Genomic DNA, 22,852 nt, shown 5'->3' on the forward strand with positions numbered 1-22,852 from the left:
GAGCCCAGGAACAAGAGCTGGTCTTGTAGCCTGCACCAAATGTGCTGTAAAGGACCTGAAAGCTGTTGGGTGAATTAAGGATGGAGCATGTTCCAGTCCTGTTCTGAACACCCCAAAGCCGGCTTTGTCGTGAACGCTGAATGTCTTCGCTGTTGTGGCTTTCCATCTGACACTTCACGTTATGTCAGAGCAGGGGGTTTTTGTGTGCTTAATATATTGGTGACTATGTGTTTTAATGAAGGTGCCCTGTATTCCAGAGCTAGCGAATGCACGATGTGTTGCTGCGGTCGCCAAGATAAGTAGTAATTTTTAAATAAACAGCAGTATAAACAGTTACATAAAACTCATGTAAATTGCTGGCACATAATTTTAGACTGGCTTAAGTTATGTAACCTACTTGTGGCCAAGTTGGTTTTTTTTTTAATACTCAATTCATGCAGTTTAAAATAAAGGTAGAAATTTATTTTCACCTGTTTCTTTTCCACTTGCTATCTTTCTGTTATACCAGGCACACCTTAAACAGCTCATCAAAGAGATTGACAGACAGAGGAGATAAAGCAAAGGCACAAAACATCTCCTGTTGTAGATTCCCTCAGGAAAGCACCTTGTCCTAAGTGAAGTAAATAGCCCAAACCACAGTAGACTTTGTCACTTCTCTTGGCATTTGTTTTTGCTTGCACTTAAGTTACTCACTGAATTGCTGAGTAGATTAATTAGACCGAGGGACGTGAGTTCTGTTGCTAAGTTGATGGGGTCTACAGAACCGTGTACTGGGCTGGGATTCTGGGTTTTAATCTTGCCTTTGCTACTGACTTGCTGTGTGACCTTGTGCAAAGCATTGTACAGCTATGGCTTTTAACCCGGACTTAAGCAGCAAAGATTCTCTTCCCTTCCTCCGCACACCCAGGGCCTGGGATGAAGGACACTGTGACCTTGGCATGTGTTTCCAAGGGCCTCCAAACAAATAATTGCATTGTTCAATAGCTTCCTTTGAAATGTAAAGCTGAAAGAGAGCACCAACCCCAGAAACCACTTCACACCATCTTTTCCTGCCGGCTGATCTTTATGAAATAATTTTCATAATTTACACTCATAATGTCTTAGCAACTTGATTTAAAGACATTGAACACTGCTGGTGATGTGAATAAAATCAGGATGAAACTAACTAAACAAATATTTAGAAGCATAACACAGTTGAAGAGAATTGAATACTAGTGAAAGTAGGAATCAGTTTGTTGGTGCAGCCAGCATCACCAGCTCAGATTGAGAATATTATTTGCTGTATTGGGTCAGCTCCTCCTACCTGCCTTGAACTGTTCTTTCCAGCCTGAATTAAGAAAGGAACCAATTTTTTGGCAGATTTTGGTTCAGGCTCTGTTCATGCCTCTCTCATGTTTGGAAATTCTCCAAAGAATGATGGGAGAAAGACAAGTCATACCAGCTGGAGGGAGTACTGACAGAGATCCCAGCACAGTGCTTCCATTAGGAAAAAACAAATGTTTGGCACTGAGAAGTTTGTATTTGTTCCCACAGATTTTTTTTTTCCCCAAGGATATAATCCATCCCGAAATGCACACTAACTTAGAAAGTCTGGAATTGGCAGCATTCTGCTTGGTGAGAGTGTAGACAGGGACAATATGATACGAGCCACAACGTTTACAAAACGGACAGGTGAACTTCTATTTGTTTCTTTAGGGATTCTAACTGGGATTTACTACAACGCATAAGGGATTTAGGCATATTGCTGTCCGAACACAGAAGTTAAAATAGCGTAACCATGGCCTGGGACTAAGATTTCTAGGTACTACTTAAATTAAAACCCGAGCTCCTCACTGCTCTAAGTACTAGCATTCATTATTTTGGAACTTATTGTTTCAGTTTTTTCTGTAAACTTATTCAAGGCTCTTTGCACTGGGTCAGTAGAAACATCAAGAAGGCTGAAGAGGAATGAAAAAGATGCAAACAAAGAGAGTTCTGTGTCCACCTGAAGTAAATACAGCAGTGCTGTGTTTCCGTGTGCAAGAGCTGTGGGTGGGTGTAAGGGTCTCTCACCACAACAACAGTCAGGACAGCGGTAAGAAGGGTCCCAGGAGCAGCATCCTAGGCTGTTCCTAGAGAGCATTTCAAACTTCCTTGGCTATAAAGCTTCACAATACTTGTTTCAGATATTTTTTTATATACTCAAATAGTTTATTTGCAATAAAGCTTCTTCCCAAACACCTGTGAGCTCCTTTACCTTTTACACCTGCTAATAATGACCAGTGATGTTAAATAACCTCTCTTGTGGCCCTGTCTGGATGACTCAGGCCAGAATACTCTATTTTATTACTTGATATTTATGGGGAGCATTATGACAGGCTGGATGCCAAAGACACATCTTTCCTTGATCAAGGTTTCACTAGTTCATCTTCTAGCCAATCTACATTGTATAAATGATTTATAAGATATTATTTTAATTGCATTGTAATGAAATTATCACCAAGAGAAAATTAAAATGTATGAAAATTTTAAAAATATTGAAAATTTAAAAACTGTTTTCTCTCAAGTATTTAATTAGTTTTCTACCTACTAACAATTCTTTATCTGCTTGTAATAAGGTCAGCTATTCCAGTACAAGAAGAAACTTCTTTCTGTTAATGAAAATGACATTTCTTACTAACATTTTATAAATAACTAAGAATACATGCCATGTGAGTGCATAGTGCCTTCCAACGTGGGCCAGTGGTTAAAAAGCCACAATGGATTATAATAACAGCCAAGATCTGTGTCTCAGCCCTGCAATGACAAACATCCCACGCTGGCTGTGGAAAGAAATGTGGGAGAAAATCCATGTTAGAAGTGTGAAAAGGGATTGGAGAATAAATGGGGTTCTTATGCAAAGGCTTCACATCCTAGAAAGGTATAACAGGCTTGGCTCTTATTCTGCGAATTTCCACTCCCAGTGGGGACATTTTCCTCATGTAATCTGTGTAACCAAAGCTGGTGAGGAAGCTTATGAATGTAAGGTCTACTTATTTGTGTGAAGCATGCATGGGTTAGGCTCAGCTTCTGCCCAAAACATAATGCATTAAAATATAATTAATAATGAGCATCTGGGAAAATGCAAACAAAAAAGTAAACTATCACAATGTACTAGACAAACCAGATCACTGCACAGCACTGTTAACAAAGAAAGTAAATACACAAACCCTACTTCAAGTAACCTGTTTAATGGGATTCCACTGTTTTACCTCTGGTTCTCCTGTAATATTGTTTTAAAGAGAAACTTAGCTGCATAGATGTTAATTCTATTTAAGACTTTTATTTCTTTATAAACTAATCCCTACAGTAACTTAAAGAGCTTTTACCTTTCCCTAGCACTGGAGCCAGGTGTTGCAGGCAAAATGGTCTGGATTTGGGGAATTTTTACTTAGTTTATTGCCAGTTAACAAAAACTTCTAATCACTTATTCAGAGTGAGAAGAAAACATAAACAAACCAACATTTAAGTGAACGTCTTGCCGCCACTTCTCCCAGGCTCAACTTAAACCAAACACCTGTCCTTCCATTTCCTACTGTCAACTTCCCTGGTCCCCCCCACAGGGTTCTGCTCAGCGATGGGTTTTTCCATCACGTTTAGAGCTGTGAGCAGCACCCGGCATGTCCTGAGCTCCTCCCACACCTGTGGTCCCTGGCCTCTGGAACCTGGTGTATGTGCCCGACACGGCACTCAGGCGTGAGCTCCGTGGGTGCTGGTGCATGAGCTCATTGGGTGCTCAGACATGACCAATGACCATTGAGTGCTCATGTGTGAACCAGCTGGGCATTCATTACTAAATTAAGTGGGTGCTCATGCATGACCTGACTGGGTGCTCATGCATAAATTGATTGAGTGTTCATGCGTGAACTAATTGGGTACTCCTGCATGAAAATAGTAAACCCTGCAATTTATGCTCAATATGCAAGGTAAGAGCTTGAAGCAGATCCAAAGGTCCGATTCCAAATTTACTGTCATTTATCAGTTCTGTGGGTTGGATCTAATTACTAGAACAGTATCAGGTTCTGGTTCTGGTTGGAGAGGCAAACTGACTAAGTTCTAGACCCTTTATGCTTGTAAATGGACCAGAAAAAGTCCATGATGACCAGAGAAGACTTCAGACAAAGTGGTGAGTGGGGAAACCTTGCCACAACCCCTATGAAGACATTCTGTTAAGTCTCCAGTGAGGAAGGATTCCCAAACCCATGGACAAACAGATCTGCTGCATCAGGAACCTCCTTCAAGGCAGAAGCTGAAGGTCTTGAGTTCCAGTCTTGCCACCGACTGTAAGAAATTCACTCTTCTATGCAATACCTCTGAACTGGAAGCTAGAACACTTAGCCACATGCAAATAATTTTTTAAAATACTCATTAATTTTAGTAAGCCAAAGCAAAAGTAAAAGGTGAAGCAATGCCTGAAATTCAGCAACGTCATGATATGAGCCTTTTTTTTAGACACCAAAGACAGACAAAAGCAGAGCCTATACATCGGGGTTTTCTCATAGCCATTCATCTTGAACTGCTGTTCAAAATCTTTATCAAACACAAAGCAGGAGGAAAGAATGATTGAATTGAGTAACTGGTGTCTGATCAACTACATTAGTTAATTACACCATCACTTAACATGTGATCCCTGTTCAAAGGTGGTTTTAAATACATAGAAAACTTAAAAAAATAGAAGTGCTTAAATTTTATATTAAGTCCTACACATACTAGAGACATTGACAGGAGCTAGAAATAGAAAGGTTTGTTTCAATGTTTATACATTTCTGTACTTGCAAGGCATAAAAATAGAAGTCAAATTGCACAGTCCTGTTAGCTACCAAAATGTAATGTGCAAATAAAGTGCCCAGGAGACCTAATAAAATGCCATAAATGAGCTACTGTAAAAAATATCAGACCACACCTATTCAGCAGGATAAATTCAAATGTTTTACAAAGAAATGTATTCTCTTTCCTTTTTATGGAGTAAGAACTGTTTTGGGGAAGGAAAGAATGAGTTTCAAAATATACAAAGAAACTTTGAATAATAAGTGAAAAGGGTTTCAAGATCAAGTTGAATGCAGAACGCTACTTAATTCCACTATAAACTGGAACATGATCAAGCAGTGACATAGCACCTACTTTAGTAAGATGCATAGATATTAATATTAAAGCACCACATTTTCATACCTAAGTTTCACTTCTACAAGCATTCATTTCCATAACAAGGGCTCTTCTAGAAATCAAAGAAAGCAAGGCTTGCTTTTTCCTACTCCGACACTGCTGTGTGAACAGCTGGTTGCCACAAAAGTGGGAAAGCAAGCTGGAGACATCATATATATACATATATATGTACATAGGTCTTTGTGTAAGCTCTACCTATTACATTAGCCAAAACTGTCTGGAATGAAACCTACTGTACAATACTAGAAGGATCACTGCAGGAAGCCTGTTATGGAAGAAATCCAAACTTGATCAAACATGGCAAGTCAATTATTGATAGACAGATTAAATATATAATTGCAAAACATACAGTAAATGCTGTTTCTACATGCTCACAGGGACAAGCAGAAGCCCATGCAAAATGATAAGAAGTTCAACAAGGCTGAGTAAATTGGTGTGCAATGTTTTGATACCATTTTCAAAGATGTAAAACTGAAGCAGGTCTTAAATACTTCCACGATGGGATGTGAAGTTTGGCTTTAGGGTATGAATAGCCATGGGCAAGAGTTTTGCTTCTCAAGACTACAGTGATGTTTCACATCCTTCCTAAAACTGACTGAGGTGAGGTGTCTCTGGCTTTGAATCTTCCTCTGCCACAGAGCAGATTATATACTATTATTATTGATTTATGTCATGCCTGTCTGCTTCCAGCCTCAAAACACTTTACTAAGTTACAATATACATAGGAATCATTTCACGTCAGCTACCACCGTGCTGTAGCCTTCTCTGGAGGGGAACAGAAGGGACCCATTAGGATGGTGCCTGCAACATTAAACAACAATCCAGGAGAGGAAGTAAAGAATACTCTGGCTCCTGAAAGCAGTGGCTCACCAGAACGCAGGCACTGAGCTGCCATCCAGCTGGGACACCAAAGTCAATACCCATTCACCGTGTGTGGTTAACATTAAATCTCCTAATGAAGTGAGATGGTTTTAGTGGTTAGAGAGTGAGCGCAAAGTATTATTCTACTGTATTATTATTTGTAAGCTATACAGCTAACAAGGGAAAAGATCACACACAGGAAAACAGCAGACAGATAATGTTCCAAGCCCTGCTTCTAAATGGCATTTGGGCAAATAAAGCTTTGGAAAAAAAATGTAAAAAAAAAAAAAAAGAAAAAGAAAAAAGATGACACAGAAAAAAGGAATTGGCAGTTTCTCAATGTTTTCAGGGAACTAAACTAAACTGAATAGACGTGATGTCAGTTTTTATCCCCTCTAACTCAGGTCCAGAGAAAAGAACATTATTAGCTTCTGTTAATGAGCAGGTATTCCCTAAACACTGCTGCAAATGCTCCTGAATTTTAATTTGCTTAGGAAAAGAAATGGTAGAGTATCGAGGGGAAAAAAAAATCCTAACAGCTTATTTTTGTTCCTGAATTAGCAAAATGCTTAGACAGTTTTCTGGATAGGAGGTTTATGTATGTCACAAAAAAGATCCTCACATGGTGTTCTCAAGCTCTCCTTTCAGGGCTAGTAATTGCTAGCTGGTTCTAATCATTCTTGCAAGTGATCATTTGAAAGATTCATTTTATGACCCCTCAAAGTAGCACCAAGAATCTCACTCCATAATGTAATAAACAATTCTGCAAACAGTGCTTAATTAATTCCCGAAAGTCACCAAAAGGAGCTATTAATGATCTTTCTTTTTATCTAACCATAAATATGCAAGTCTCCTGGGATAAAGGATTTAAAAAGAACATTCTGGAAAAACTAACTGTCAACTTGATAAAGCAAAAAATGATCACCAGAGAGGGTAATTCAAAATGTGATGGCAGTGCTACCTGGTCTGATTAGAAAGTTAGGTCAAGTTGGATTAAATTTCTCTGACTCTCGTGCTTACCAAAAAGAGAACAGAATTGACATGGTGCAAAACAGACTTAACACAAATGAACACACAAGAGAGAAATACTACAACCTTTAGAAAATTATTTTTAAAAATAAATTCTATTTGGGAATTTGCTTTACTGTAAAAACATCAAAAATCATTATAAGTAGATTGTGGAAAATATTTCAGTATTGTTTAAAATACACATCTTACAAAGAGCAGGCTGATATTTTCAAGAGAACTTGAGTGTTTTAGGAGCCCAAGTATCTTTTTCACAAGTAAACCAGGCAGTAGGAAGCCCTTAAATGAAATTTAGTTTCCTGGCAACACAACCCATTGCTGAAAATTAGATTTAGGGTTCTCAAGGGCTTTGATGTTTTTGAAAATCACACTTCCTGCAGCACTGCACAGCTGACAAGGTGTAATACAGTAGTTTATCCTTCTACTGAGGCAATCAGGAAAGGAATCACTTTGATGGTTTTAGTGAGGTCTGGGAGGTTGGGGTTTTTTCTTAAGAAAAAAAGAATTCTTAAAAATTTTTTTACTGGGCATAGCCAGTGATGACTGGAATCTCTGACCAGAAACAGGGTGAGGAAAGAAAGAATCTGCCTTTTCCGAAACAAACTCATGCAGTCCTTTGGGTGCTTGTGCTTGATGCCAGTGGAGCTTGTGCACCTGCATGTCCCACCTTCAGAAGAGCTCCATGAGCTGTTGGATCTGCAAGGGACTGGGGCTTTCTGAATCTCTCCTGTTGAAGCAACCCCTGTGACACCCACACATGGAAACGTGAGACTGCCCCACAACACAGCCTTTCTGGTTTTGCTATGTGTATGGAAATGCAAGGTTCAAGTACCTCTCAAAGGAATTTTTAATTATTGAAACAAAGAAACAAACGCAACACAAGACATTAAGAGAGACACAGTGGGAAATAACTAAGAGGACCTTAAGGCTCCGTGCTCCTTGATGCCCTTGCACTGGGCAAAGAAAGTTTCAGGTGTTGAGAACAGTGTTGAGAACAGTGCTTTTCAGTCCCTTGACCTGTGGAAGGACACGGTTTCCAACTGGAAGATGGAGGCTGTGGATTGCTGAACTTAACACTGAAGAACTTACTGTTCCAAACATTTAAGAAAACCTGGAAGTTCCTTTACACAAGAAATTTTAAAATTTCTCATTTTTTTCTAATGTTAAATAAAACTTTTTTTTTTAATGTTGGAATTTCCTGTGGAACAGAAATTCTGTTTTGAAACTGTTTCTATTCAACAGCGCTATTCAGATGGAAGCATTTTCCTATTCATTCCACTTTGCAACTAACTGGTGCCACCCCAAATGTATTAGCCTTCCAAGAATGATGTGGCAGCCCTGGAATAGTTAATTAGTTGAGCTGTGTGATGCCTCTGCCAAAAGTTTCAGCTTCCAGAGACATTCCTTTAAGGAATGGTGGTGTGGGTTTGGCGTTAACAAGGATACACATGGTTTCAGGAGCCCACAGGCACCAAAAGTTAGCTTGTGTTTTATAACTGCTCATCTCAACCCAGTCATTGAGCCCATGTCCTAACCACAGTGAGTCAAGCAAACTTCTTCAAAGCACTCATGGAGAAAGCTTTTGGTTAATTTATTTTTCTTTTTAAATAAAAATTTTGTCTTTGGAGAATCTTTTAGAAAATTCCACTTCTACAACTATTGACTGGGAAAATGAATTCACATTACTAGCATTATAATATCTTGTAAATATCTTTGTCATTAGGCACCACATTTTCATACATTGTTAAGGTAAATGAAAAATCCAGTACCTTTATACTTGGTCACCACAGCTGAGTTGACACTCAGAGGTTCTTGGAAGGTGACAGTGAGTGATGTACTGCTCGTTACCATGAGACAGACATTGGTTGGCGCCTCAGGGGCTCCTGGGAGAGAAGAGAAAACATCAGCTCTTCAGCACAACAAATCCTATTCAAACAATGTTTCTGAGTCTTCAAAGAACCCACTGAAAATCACCCTGCAATTGTGAGGTTTGGGTTGTAGGTGTTTGTGTTCTCTGCCTTTTGAGCATTTTAATTAGTGCCCCTGCTAACAGTATCCTTCGGACACCATTTGTTTCTATCGTGGTTTTTGGCTCCTTTCAGTTAAAAATATCTTCCTGCATATATGTAACCCAATAAAACAGATTCATGCTAATTATGTCAATGAAAAGCTCCTATAAATCTCGCGGGGTGGATAGGAGGAGAAAGAAAGGACAAAACCACAAAGAGCTAATTAAACCTTTATGGTTTCACTAACAAACTCAAATTTATCAAATAACAGAAAACATTTTTACATTATTGTGATTCAGAAATTGCAAATTCCACAAATATTTCATTGTAGTAATTCCAAAATATAGTTATCAGTTGAGGCCTTTCTTTTTTTTTTTTTTTTTTAAATAAAAGCTTCAGTCACAGAATATCAATCAGACTCAATTCAGAAATCAAATACAAAAATGTCATGACTCACTGCTGGGATTGATTTAAAAAAATCATTATATTAACTTACACTACTGCTGTATTTCCTGTATTTGGTATCTAGTACAAGGGGCACTACATCTGTCTTGAAGAAGTAGTGTTAGAATACAATAAATTTGAGAAAATTATTTGTAAGTACATTTATATAAAGATGGTTGTAAAAATTTTAATGGAAGTGATTGTATTTCATTGAATAGGATACAACTAAAAGATCTACATGTGAAACAATTCAGCCTTGTTTACTCCTTCCCATGGGCCCAAATGCACATTTACTTTGGGTACAGACTCCATTGTACAACAGTTTAACGTGAACTAGTCTGTTACTACACTGATGAAACGTAATATGTGGATGCCAAAGTTAAGTTTTCACTATTTTTATATGTAAAATGAAATTCCATTGTTTGATCAAATGTTTAGAAGAACTCCATTCTTTTAAACCAGAATACATTATTTTAAAAAATAATCAAATTACAACAGAAAAATGGCCAATGTCCCCATCCCCCTTTCTCCTTATTCATATATGCTTTTCTAACCATCTTATTTTAAACTCTGAGATCCAGGAGTAGATGAAAAGATAAATAAGCAGGACAGAATCATTAGATCCTGAACCAATTGCTTGGAGGTCTCATCCATTTTATGCAGCCCTCTCTTGAAGGAGCTCTGTGCTTGCCGCTCTCAGGTATTTGGTCCTGTGCTGTTCTAACATCCATTTCCTTCCCATTCTTGGGACGGGCATTTAGCCGTATGCCTCAGTTTCCCCCCTCCAACATTCCTCTGCTTCACGGCAGTGCTGTGAGGATCGGTTAGCAGGAGCATCTTTGCTCACCAAACGCAGAGTGTTCTCACTTGTAGAGTTCTTGCCTCAAATTTTACTACTTTCTTCTACTTACTCGCATGCTCGTAGCCTGCCTTCATGCGCTTGTACAGCCTGGATCGCCATTCCCAGGCTTTTAGCTGCTTCTCTTTTTCCGTGGTGTCTGTACCGAGGCCTTCGTTCATCACTTGTGCCGATAATTCAGTAACTCGCTGCTGTGCTTCCTGGACCAATGTACTCAGATGCACTGACCTGCTTTCCATGTTAACAACTGCCAAGAAAAGGGAAAAGTAAGTAATTGCCTGGTGGACTTATGTGGCAAAAACCTTACGCATTCTGGTATAACACATGTAAGGTCAAATCCTTGAACACTTTGCCTTCCAGTGGTTATCTTGTCATCAAGTGGATTAGAGCATGCCAATTTATACCACTTAAGGATCTGGTCACTTAAATGGGATTAACGACATGAATAAATGGAGCAAATGTTATCTTCCAATGTTTCTCATATGCTTAAAAATGTCTTAATTAGACTGAAATTGAATATATACTTTAAGTTGGTGGAATATTAAAAACAAACTAAAATAGTCTCTGGTCTTTCTTACTTTGTGTTTAAGACATGTTTGTTTCCTGTTAAGATTTATGAAGCCTGAGCTCCATGTGGAAATGAAGATCATAGCTTTACTTTCTGTTGCTTTATCTGCCGGTCTTCCCACTCCACGCAGCAACCCAGGTGATGCAGATGGAAGCTGTCTGTCCTCCAGATCCTCTTTTCTACAGCATTATGATAGGGGCTATGAGATTCCAGCTGGATGAGTACAGCTAATATAGCGGAAGAGCAAGAGTTTTCTCTGTAGGAAGCTTTCTGTGCGCATTCGGAATGGGGAATTCCTCTGCCTTGCAGTCTCCCAGATCTGTGCATCTGTCCTATACACTTCCAATCAGATTAAGAGATGCTTCTGTCCTGTCCCTAAATTGGGGCGAGTCAGAATTTTACCTGGAAATCCCCTCCCCTCCTGCTCAGCCTGGGGAAGTCTTGCTCAACTGCCCAGCACAGAGAAATGAAAATGGTCCCACTGGGTGCTGCATCAGGGTCTTGCAGCCCTGAGACCATCCGAACAGAATGGATTTCATTCTAACAGGGTTAGTCAAGTACAGAAAGCAAAGCAGAAAGACTAGAGAGAACAGAAAGTGACTGCTATCAATTCCACAAGAATGAAGCCAGATACAAAGATGCTGTGAACCTTTGTTTTCAGTGCTGAAAATAACTTTCTGCATTTTGCTCTCAAGTAGCAACTGTAAACCCTTAAGGTAAAACCAAAACAATCATTTGCTTTTTATTGAGAATGCTTCACCCATTATTTCAATCAAAAAAACTAAAAATCAAGATAAGTGAAGTGGAAATTTGGTGGGTATATTTTGAAATGGAAATTAGGTGGTTATATATTCATATTCCCTGTGTTCATAGGCATGTTTGCATTAATTACAGGAAATGAATACTAATTTATGATTGCCCCTGCTCGCCATCAGACTGCATTTATTTACAGATGAGGTCAATGAAAAATTAGTTTAGTCTTTTTTACTGCTGTTTAGAACACTCAAGACTGTGTTTTCCTCTAGATTTGTCATGGTTAATGAATGTTGCTTCAGCAGTCAATCATGTACTCTAAATGCTGTCACACTTTTTTTTAAAGCCTCAGTCATGAACCATGACAGAAAAATAAACAAATAAATATAAAACTAAAAAACTCTTTTCACTGAGCAGCTACACTATGCAAAAATCTCCAGGGAAGGTTAAAGGAGGCCAGAATAAATGATAATATAAGTGCTGTGGACATAGAAAAGCAATAAAGGTGTACCAACACTGAGGGTCTGGCAAAAAAACTCAACACACACACGCACTTGCACACACACTCTCCAGTGAAAAAACTGGCAATGTTCGTAGCCTCAAGGTGCAATTTCCTGGAGCACCGAGATTGACATGCCAGCACTAAATGTTGTTAATTTAACTAACTTCAAATTAATGGCAGAGTCTGCAGTGGCCGAACCCCTCAAACACAGTCTCATTATAGCCTTGCTGGGAATGTCCTAAATATAGGCATTGACGGTTTAAAACAAATTCGCATACATTGGTGTATTTTTAGACACAAGAAGGCGTCAGAGTTTGTGTCATGGTATATGGTTGATTAATTGGGTTGGTAAGTCACCCTCTAACCCACAAATTGTGCATAAAAATGCCCATGAAGGAATACAAAGGATAGTTTTATAAGTACAATATGTAGTTATAAGCAATATTGGTATTCCATAAAAGTGAGAAGGTTTGGTTTGTGCTTCAATTTTCGCTGGTTCTGTAGAACTTTGAAATTCTCATTTAAGTGGGATTTTAGGCCATTCAAAGACTAGGAGTGAGGAGCCCGTGGTAATGGAAATGATAGATTTCAACAAAACCTGTCTCCTGAAGGCAGCATAGCCAAAATCAAAAGCATAATAAAAATAAACTAAAGTCTAGACAACCCATTGCCCTTTCATTTTTTGATGACGAACTCCACATTTCAGACCATGATCTTTGAATCACTCACTCAATTCCTATTTCCATATTTGTGAAGATATTTTCTCAGTATTGATATTAACTCAGCTGCCCCAGTGTTAATCACATTAGAAGCTCAACCTGATTCATCAGTTGGTGTATCTGACATAGAGAACAAAAAAGATCTACAGAGCGGGCATTGAGCAAGCAGATATTGCTGCAAATGTCCTCCAGCACTCTGGCACAATTGCTGGTATAATCGTCTTTATGATAAAAATAGTCACTTTGTGTGTGTAATGTAATTAATTTCTCAAAACAGCAGCAAATCTCATCTACATGCAATTATCTAAGTCAATTCAATGTATGTGTTTTACTTACAGTGTGGGCTTTCCTTTGCCCCAACATGTAGAAGTGTCCTAGCAATAGGGACGTTGTTTGTCAAAATGGCAATATCCAAAGGAGTTAGTCCCTCACTGTTCGGTGTGTTCAGGTCCAGTTCCTCCAGTGTGTATTGATAAAGAAGAATCTGAACAGCGTCCAGATCTTGCTGTTCCACAGCCTCAAACATAGCTTCATTGCACTGGAAATTCTGTGTATCAGTAAAAGCAGAAATTCAGTCAAACTTTCCAAACATCAGTGTTTTAAAAATAAATTGTGAAGATTTGTGGTTTGTGAGATTGCTATAAAACATTGATCCTCCAGCCCCAGCTTAGGTTCAGCTAGAAACAGGGAAATTGTTTGAGCAAAGCTGAGCTTGGCGTGCCCCTGGACCTGTGTGCTTGAACGTGCTCGAGGCTTGTGGGAAGATTCAGGTGAGATTCAAACCCATACAAAACAAACCCGTACTTGTTTGACATCTGTCCTGTAATCAAACTATAGGAGCAATGTTCTATGTTTTCTATGTGAAACTGGATGAAGTTTTGCTCTCGGTGAAACACCACCTTCAGGAAGAGCACAGATCTGCTGAGACACGTTTTGTCTCCTCCTAAAACTCACAGACTAATGGCAGTTCTGAAAACTACAGTCCACGGCTACACCTTGCAATTTGATCAGGTTTTTTTTCAGTTGTGCTTGAAGTTAAAACTGTCTTCAGAAATTCTCAGGCCTGACAGAGATCTTCTGGTCTGTTGTTTTGCATGTGAAGCATTGGTACCACACTAAGAAATTGCAAAGATGCTGCTATGTTAAAGTTTTAATATGGATCCCACCTATGCTGAATATCAGGGATTAGCAGAACAAGAAGACATAAATTGTATGATCTTTACCCAAAATTGTTAATATAGAGAAATGAGATACTTATATTAGATGACTATCTAGAGATGAGATGAACTACACAGCAATAAAGCAAATCTAGGAGAGCAGTGCCCACTTAAGAATCTACATTTTAGACACTTAAGTACAACAGGTTGCTCATGCTGGAGAAATTTTTTTTCTGTAGATTTCCATGAGAGTAGAACGAAAAGGTACAGATGATGATATCACTCAATGACAGGCTCGTGGTGCCCACTTAAGACAGGAAACCAGGTATTTCTTGGTTCACACTTCTACTTCCATGGCACTGGGCACACACACGGTTTTCCCCTTTTTTGAAATCAAAATAGTCATTCTCTTAGAATTGAATTTATGCATGTGCATAAAAGTTAAATGAGTTAGCATTTGTGGGGTGCAGCCCTAAGTGCTCAATACCATTATTTGGCTCTAATTCCAATCTTGTGTGAAACTCAATAAATCTTGTACTATACCTCAGGAATTTCTTGAGATATAAAACCAAAAAATCCTGGGAACATAATTAAAAAATTGTTAACTTCAGTATTATAGCTGAAATTAACCCAACTATATGGCTGACAAAAGCATTTGGCCCTTTTCAAATATACATACACTTTAACAACAGATTTTACCTATCTGAATGATTATTGTAAAATTATTCTAAAAACTTTGATTTGAATAGTTATTTTTGGATTCAGTTATCAAGATTAGACCTGCCTAGATTCCTTTGAAAAATACATCTTTGGAGTTTTGGTTGGCAAATGAAATACCTAAAGTATTTGTGAAATTTTGGACCTAAATTGCTGAACGGAATCTAAGCATATGCTTAAGTTAATTCCTCATACACGCTCTTGTCTGCTAATCTGTTGGCAAGAACGCTTCACCAAAAAGGAAAAAATTAAAACCAAATTTCTATTTCTTCATGTCATTAGAAATCTGATTGAAAAAGCTGCACCGATTTCAGCAAGAAACAGAGCATGAATTTTATAAGCTACTTCATCCAATCCAAACAATTAGGAGACCAAATTGCAAATATCAGGTTTTCCAAATGAACAATTCAGACACAAACAATAGGCTGAAATACGTTGGCAAGTCCTGTAACTTCAAAGAGTGTAAAAACATGGGAAACTGTGATATGGCCTAACTGGGCACCTATGTATCCTTCATCCACATCGCAGTGTGCTTCTAACCAAGTTGTATCTATTTCAGTCAAAAATACCCTGGTGAGACAGCAAAATATCTACCATATTTTTAGCCAGGCCAGTGAGCTGCCCCGTTTGTAAGCCTGCATTGAGCCCAGCTCTCCAAGTCCAGAAAAACACTCTGCACACCTGACCAGATCTTCCCAACTATTTGGTTTCACACAGAAAACAGAACCATATTTGAAGACTGTATGGTTTTCTGCAAAAAGGTGATCATATTCAATGTAAAAGACTCTCAGGTCTTGCAGCGTTATTCAGACATCTGCAGCTCAGGGGTAAGAAAATCAAACGGGTCAGACATTGGATCTGTTGAGCCGTGTGCTCAGTTTTAGTCCAGCTGGTATAGTCACAAATACTAACAAGAGCCTTCTGATTTCTGCCTTCATTTGCATTTCCTAGATCACTTTCTTCTGCTCTGAAAAGACAAAACTATTGAATTCAAAGAGAAACTGGATCGTATTTAAGTGATCAGGTAAAGTTTAGGGGCAGTTTTCACATTGCTTTTTCCTTGACTCACTCGTTCAGCCTCTAACCATTAGCTAGACAGCTGTGCTATGTGATTAATTTATTTAGGTGTTACTCTGATGCACAAATGTATATACTGAAAAGCACTACAGTATTGCTTTGCAGTAAGTAATAACCATGTTCCAGTAAGTGATTCAGTGCTGGAGTGTTTAGAAATGCAATCTTATGTAGCTTAATTAAAATGAAGTGCCCCTTTCAAGATATTTGCTCTAGGTTTGACTGAAAAAGTCCACTATGTGCTACTGGAGTTGGAAAAAACATTAAAGTAGTTTCTGCAAAGACTTGTTCTGATAAACATGAGTTCAAGAATAAAGCTATTTTGGGAGATTCCTATGTCTGCAGCAAGACAACAGTTTACTGAATGGAAAGTGTTGCACAGCAAGAGAGAATGGAAAGAAAACTCTTCACTAGCCAAGGCTGAAAGAGAACAAATTCTAACAAATGTTGTTCACTTGTCTGGAGACATGATTTTAGTCATTGACTTAGCTTTGTAGCATAGAAACTCAATGATTAGAAAATACATCAGCTAGCAACTTGACCTGGAATATTGCCACCCCTTCACTGACAGTTTCCTTGCTATTTATTTCTAGGGGAAACTGAAAACAACAGACAGAATGGACAGAATGGGATCTAAAGCCTTTGGAGCTCAGCGAGAGTATGTTCACCAGCTGTTGTGGACCCTGGCTCAGACCCCAGACTGGCAACACCCAGCGGTACTGGTACTTGTGCTCAGGGTGGGTCAGCAGTGACAAAAGCGCTGTCACTCCCATGACAGTGTAGTGGGTTGTGGTAAATAGAGTTTGCACAGGTAAGTCTATATCACATTAAACCACTGTCTGCATCACAATGTAAAATCAAGTCTCCTAATTACTACACTACACTTGATTCTGTGAATTACGATTACTGATGGAATAGGCACTCCCACTGCCTAGCAGATCTGGACTGAAAAGGGAGAGAAGCAGATTGTAAGTAGTTGGCTCTGTGGACAGCAGAGCCTCAGAACCAGAACACTGCTCCTCAAACTTTGGGCTATGCTCATTTGCCATTTCTCTTCTCAGTTAAGTATGACAGAAGACCCCATATATGAAGGAATATGTAATTTGAAGTGCATACTTAGAAAAACACTGTTCAGAAGATATGCTAACAGACCGGCATTCATTCCGTCTACATGCCAGTCTGCTCTGGCACAGTCCCCAGCACTAGTTTATCCTCCTCTCTTTCACTCATTTAGTCACACACAAGCTTGCAACTGAAAAGGAAAATGCAATAAAAGATAGGGCCTAAAAAATTCACCTAAAGAATCTTTTCCCACAGTTCATAGAGGCCCAAATTCAAACAATCCCTACAAACTGGAAGCATCTGGAAACCCACAGCCCCAAAAGCACAGCTGTTGGCTACTGTGCAAAGCCTGCTCTCCAGCCATCAAGCCCTGATTGAGTTTCAGGCTTCTCCTTCTGCAAAATAAAATCTATTGGCTCTGGCAGAGCTGAGAGGAAGGAGGCGTGATCTCCTGCTTCCTGCAGGTCATAGGCTTTCTTCACAGGAGAGACAACAATCTCTTGACTTTCCAATGCACTAGAGCTACATTTCAGCTTAATCATTTGATGGGGCATGCGTGGGTCCTCTGACTTCAAGAAAAGAGGGATCCTAGGGGATAGATAGGATCATTGAATTGATTTTTAAATTATTTTCAGTTCTTGCATTGATTCTTGTAATTTGTCTAGTCATGAATGTGTCACAAAGATTTGTGAATGTTCAAGGAATCTAGAGTGTGCTTTTTCTTCTGACAAAATGTAATATTTTTATTATCTGGCCCAACATATCCAGAGTTCAGCCTTGCACCGCTCTAAGTGTCTGCTTCAGTGCAGCACAGTAATGGTTCCAAGAGGTGCCTCCTGGCACATTCACAGACTATGTCATAAGTCATTGCTCTTCAGAATTGGAGAGGAGCTCTTTCACTCAAAATAATCCAGGGAAGTTGAAGGATGCGTCTGTTCTTCCTACTTATGGAAAAAGGAAATTTATTTTGTTTGTGCAATATCAACAGCAGGTTCATCTTCCTCCAGCAAATACAAAAGGTTCTGTTGTGTGCTGAACTTACACTGTGCTGTTATTTCAGGGACATGGTCCATTCTTCAAAAGGTACGTGTTGGAGGTTGTGTAACTTCACCAGCACTGGCATAAAGAGGAGCCCTTGTGTTAAGTCCAGCAGGTGCTGATGTGCTTTTCTGTACTGGCCCCAGAGCACTGGGCTGTGTTCTGCGAGCAGGGTGGGGTACCCAGGGCAGGCTGCTTCATGTGGGATCTCCTTTTTCCACGGTCTTATCTAGTGACCATCATCACAGTCTGAACAACCTTGCATTGATCTTTCACAGCACATAAGTTCCACCTCCTCTGGTTTTTTGAAAAATGGAAACTTCTGTTGATGTCATCTCCAGTTTTCTCAAAATGCTTTTTCTTCATTTCTTGTAAGAAAAACACTTGTGTGTATGTATTTAATCCACATTTTGACACATTAGTGGCAGTTTAAGACCTAAATCCTAAACCAAAACGTCATTACTTGAGTAAGGTAGCTTTTCTTCTGCCTTCAAGAAGGTCAGACTTTATTTCTACACAGGATCATAAATGGTAAGTCTGGGGAGACCGTGCAGCATTGGTCAGGAACAGACAACGTGAGATGGTGAAAATGGTACAGATTAAAATCATATTGATTAAGGAGATTGATAGGACAGTAAAATGGCAATTTGATAAATATCAAGTAATTACCATTGAGGTCTTACGGATACTGAGCCGGTCAGATCGAGCTCTGAAATATGCTTCGTCAAAGGATGTGTGACTCCCCTTAAGCTTCTCTGACAGGTTCCGATATAAGCGTTTTGCAGCGTTTGGAGAGGATGGCATGCTGTTCTTCTTAGTTTGGAGGAGACTTAAGTTCTGCATTTGCTGTGTCATTTTCAGCTAGTAGTTTCTAGAAGACAAACAACAGCTGTTTATCAATGTTCTGCTACACTAACATCATTAATCAGAACTGTATCATTGAAATGCACATTGCGAGATTCCTATGACAGTTTTTGAACACTTGGAAGCAGGTTTTGGGGCTTTTTCAATGGCAAATTGCTCTTTATGGGATTGGCCCCATTGATATCTATGGGAAGGGAGAAATAAGTATGAAAAAATTAAACGTATCACTTCAGAACTATTTACTAATTTGTATAAGGAGAAGGGAGTTCATTTAATGAGGGAAATAACCTTTTGACAAAATCAGTTCTGGTAATACAGGTGTGAGAAAAAGTGTCACATGTTACTATACAATTTGGATAACATACATAACCTGCGATTTGTCAGTACAATGGTTTCCTAAAACAAAACTGAAGTAATCGAGAATGAAAAAAATCTAACTGATTACAGAACACAGTGCAGGACTGAATTTTTTAACCGCTCAAGTGACTTAAATTTGATACAATCACAACCGTGGTAAGACGTGCTTTATTTCCCACATTACTATCTGCTAGCAAACTGCGTGCTCCAAAAGCATGTGACATTTTCAGCTGGGTGGGTGGATTCTGTTTCTCTAGAGACTCAAAGTGGTGTTTCTCAAGAAGCATGGCTGCATTCAAAATACTTTTTCATCTCTGAACCCATCACAAGATACTACAGAAATAATGCATGAAAGTAAATTTAATTTGCATCAAATGCTGACATGTTATCATCCAAATAGTAGTCCAGTGCTACAGAGAATGGGTTTTTGTTAGAGTTTTGAGGAGCATTTGCCAGGGAAGGAACCTGCCCTGTGACCAAGACTCCTAAGGCATTATGTTTTAGCAAACAACAGCTGAAACACACAAAATGTATTTAGGTTCTGTTGTAGGCGTAACGAGGCATATGTGCATTTTTATTTTAAACTATCTATGACCAACTACTGCCCAGGTTATTGCAAACAAAGACCTTACACTCCATGTTTTACATTTAAAATAATCTGTGATTCTAACTGTTGCTGTTTACAGTTTTGAAATGAGGAGTTTCTTCCCTCAGCACTGGTTTTGTCTCTATATTGCATAACTTTATCCTGTTCTGTGTTTGCCCTGTCCATTTAGACTACAAACTCTTCCAAGAGGGACTGCCTCCTCTTCAGTACTGCTTAGCCTAATAGGATTTCCATATTATTTCGTAATTAAACAATACCTTCTATGGTTTATGACAATAGTAATTTTTCCATATTAGGAAAAATTGAATTAATTTAACTATCTGGAAATACTTTTGCCTTTCTGAAGGGAAACCAAGAATCAGGTTTGACCCAAGTGCAAGCACAGAAAACTGTCCCCAGGAATCCAAGTGAAAAGGTGACAAAAATGCGCAATTTCTTCACATTTCCTTTTTTCCTGCCAAGAGTACACCTTTATATGACAGAACATCCTCTAGAAGATCTCACAGTTGTAATAGTAAATCTGACTACCCTTTCAGACTATCTTTTCCTGGAAATAAACTTTAGACTTTTTGTGCCGTGATACAAATCCTGTAACTTTCTGTTCTTGTGGTCTCAGCCTGCATCTAAGCAAATCAGACTGCAGGACCAGACTCTAGTAACTATTTACAATCATAAAAGCATTATTTATTAAACACTTGCCCTGCTGTTGAGGCTGCTTGTTGGCATGAATTGGTCTCTAAGATTAAAGACACCACCCAGGTCTCATAAGCTGTTTATATCTTCCTTTCTCCTTTGTGAACTGTCCTGAAGCAGACATCCTGAACACAGAAGTATCTGTTTACAAGTAATCTCGCATATTCTCCAGGCTCATGGGGTACTGAAGAGAGGTCAAGTCTCTGAATGAAGAGAGACAGAGTCAACATAATTGTCATATGTGATGAGAAGACTTTGTTAAATTAGGACAACAGTGTGTGTAATCAGAAGAAGGGAATTATGTGACCTGCATCCCTGAAAGTAATGTGCAAGAGTGGAAATTGTAAGGAAGGAGCTCTGCTACATGCATTTCAGCAGTACCTACAAGGACTAACTGAAATCACTGTCTCTTAAAAAAAGGAGAATAAAATGCTTCATTTGAAGTCATTCATTTTGGGTTTTTTACAACCATGTCCTCATCTCACTGACCGGGTGAAACCCCAAAGTGTGCATTGTCTTGACTGAAATAAATCCCCCAACCGAAGTGCACTTAGCCTGAGGATATTTCATTGCCACAACTGAAATTGTTACAGTGTATCAAAGACTAATAATTTAGAAACAGGAGATGTCCGTGACTGACCCATTTGAGATTTTCACCTATGGAAGCCTCTGAATATACGTGGCATAGGTCAGAATGAGTTGATAAGGACACCCCAATGTGGCTGGGGCAGCTCCGTGTGATCTGACGAACCAGAGTTCCCACAGCACGTCAGGAGCTACAACACGCAGCATGTTTCAAGGTTCCTCAGCAAAAGGCAGAACTAGACAGAATAGCAACAGCAGCTCCCCTTATAAATAGTCATAATTAACTGCAGTCTGCATTTGTAAGAATTAAAAACACAAAAGGAAAGTCTTATGACAATGATTCCAATAACAAATAACTTGAATCTCTGGGGAAACAGTTACTGCACTACCCTGGAAATAACCACTAAAGCAGACTCTCACCCTGCTATACAGTGTGTACCGAACCAGTGATCGGACTCTTCTAACACACATTTCATGCTGCACATGCTGGAGCTTAATCTTTGTGACAGGATTCCTACTGGTGCTTCTAAGCACTGAAGTAACCATTTTAGTCCACAAAACAGGGTGCTTTAAAAGTCAAATTCAAATACAAATGAATATAAATTAGTAACCCTTATAAAAGCTTTTTTTTTTTTTAATTGGCAAATACCGACCTAATATTCATGTCCTTTTAAAGTCACATTGCAGAGAGAGATAGATCACTGTCCATTGTATGTGGCACATATACACTGCACTGTATAGACAGGTGCACTAACAGGACACAGCATAGCTGTAAAAGCATTAAATTCAGATTTCAGGAAAACATAACAGACAAGAAACCACTCAACCACTCAACATGTACATAAATATGTTTATGAAACAATTCAATAGTTGAAATTAATAATTAAGAATATATGAATTAAAGAGTTAAATTAGACTTACCAGCTTAAGCTATCCAAGGCAAAATGTGCAGAAGTTGCTGGTAATTGTCACTGTCTTCATTCACTGGATCACATTGGCTTTGCTGTCTCTGCTGGTTCAGCCTCTGGGCACAACGAATAAACCTTGTCCTTACACTGCATGAATGATCAGATATGGAAAAGCTTGTTACTGGCAGTTACTGAAGTCCAAGATCACTGATAAGATCTCAGAGCAAAACAGTATTTAAAGCAACTAGCGTTGTATCACAGGTGAAAAGGTTGGTGCCTTAACTCTATACTAGTTACCTGGGCAGCTATAATAATGACTAATATATAAAGCTCTTGCCTCCGTAGTCAGAGATGCCATGACTTGTGTGTGCTTTTAGCTGCCCGTATCCCTTCAAAATGATCAGCAGCACAGTGTGCAAGTAGAAAAAATAATTACTGCCAGAGTAAACAAAACTGTGATTGTAATTAATTTGCCATGAAGTGTGAGCAAAAAGACATTAATGCAGCCATCTTTAAACAGTTAATTTTATGCTAAATCAATACAATGGGAAAAAAGAATCACAGTCCTACACTCAGTCCAGTAATGCATGTTGCATATGATTTATTGTTTCTTCTTTCTTTGAGCAAGCTATCACTACAGCTGTCTGCAATCATAGCAACAAAAGCAGCAACCATATCCAAAGCTACGGGACATCTGCAGGATCATTTGAAAGCTCGCAGCCTGAACAGGTTATGCCTAAAAAAATATTATTAAATGAAGAAGAAAAACATATTTTATTGATGCCTGTGCTTCAGCTAAACCAGATCCTGTAATATCTGCATTAAGAGCTTCCAAAATAGTAGTACAGTGATATTTTAAAATATAGTC

General features: G+C 38.8%; 1 protein-coding gene across 1 annotated transcript in view; it reads right to left on the reverse strand.

Annotated features, from left to right (window-relative positions):
• ANKFN1 (ankyrin repeat and fibronectin type III domain containing 1) overlaps nt 1-22,100 on the reverse strand; it is a 56,668-nt gene extending 34,568 nt beyond the window's left edge. The window contains exons 1-6 of the mRNA XM_065648015.1: nt 21,994-22,100; nt 19,819-19,824; nt 18,640-18,831; nt 13,259-13,469; nt 10,433-10,627; nt 8,838-8,951 (exon numbers count right to left, since the gene is read on the reverse strand). Of these exons, the coding sequence (XP_065504087.1) occupies nt 8,838-8,951; nt 10,433-10,627; nt 13,259-13,469; nt 18,640-18,825 (706 nt within the window). The 5' untranslated portion in view covers nt 18,826-18,831; nt 19,819-19,824; nt 21,994-22,100. The remainder of the gene's footprint in view (nt 1-8,837; nt 8,952-10,432; nt 10,628-13,258; nt 13,470-18,639; nt 18,832-19,818; nt 19,825-21,993) is intronic.
• Nucleotides 22,101-22,852: the final 752 nt, after the last annotated feature.

This window comes from Caloenas nicobarica, chromosome 18 (genome assembly GCF_036013445.1).
Source record: "Caloenas nicobarica isolate bCalNic1 chromosome 18, bCalNic1.hap1, whole genome shotgun sequence".
NCBI lineage: Eukaryota > Metazoa > Chordata > Aves > Columbiformes > Columbidae > Caloenas > Caloenas nicobarica.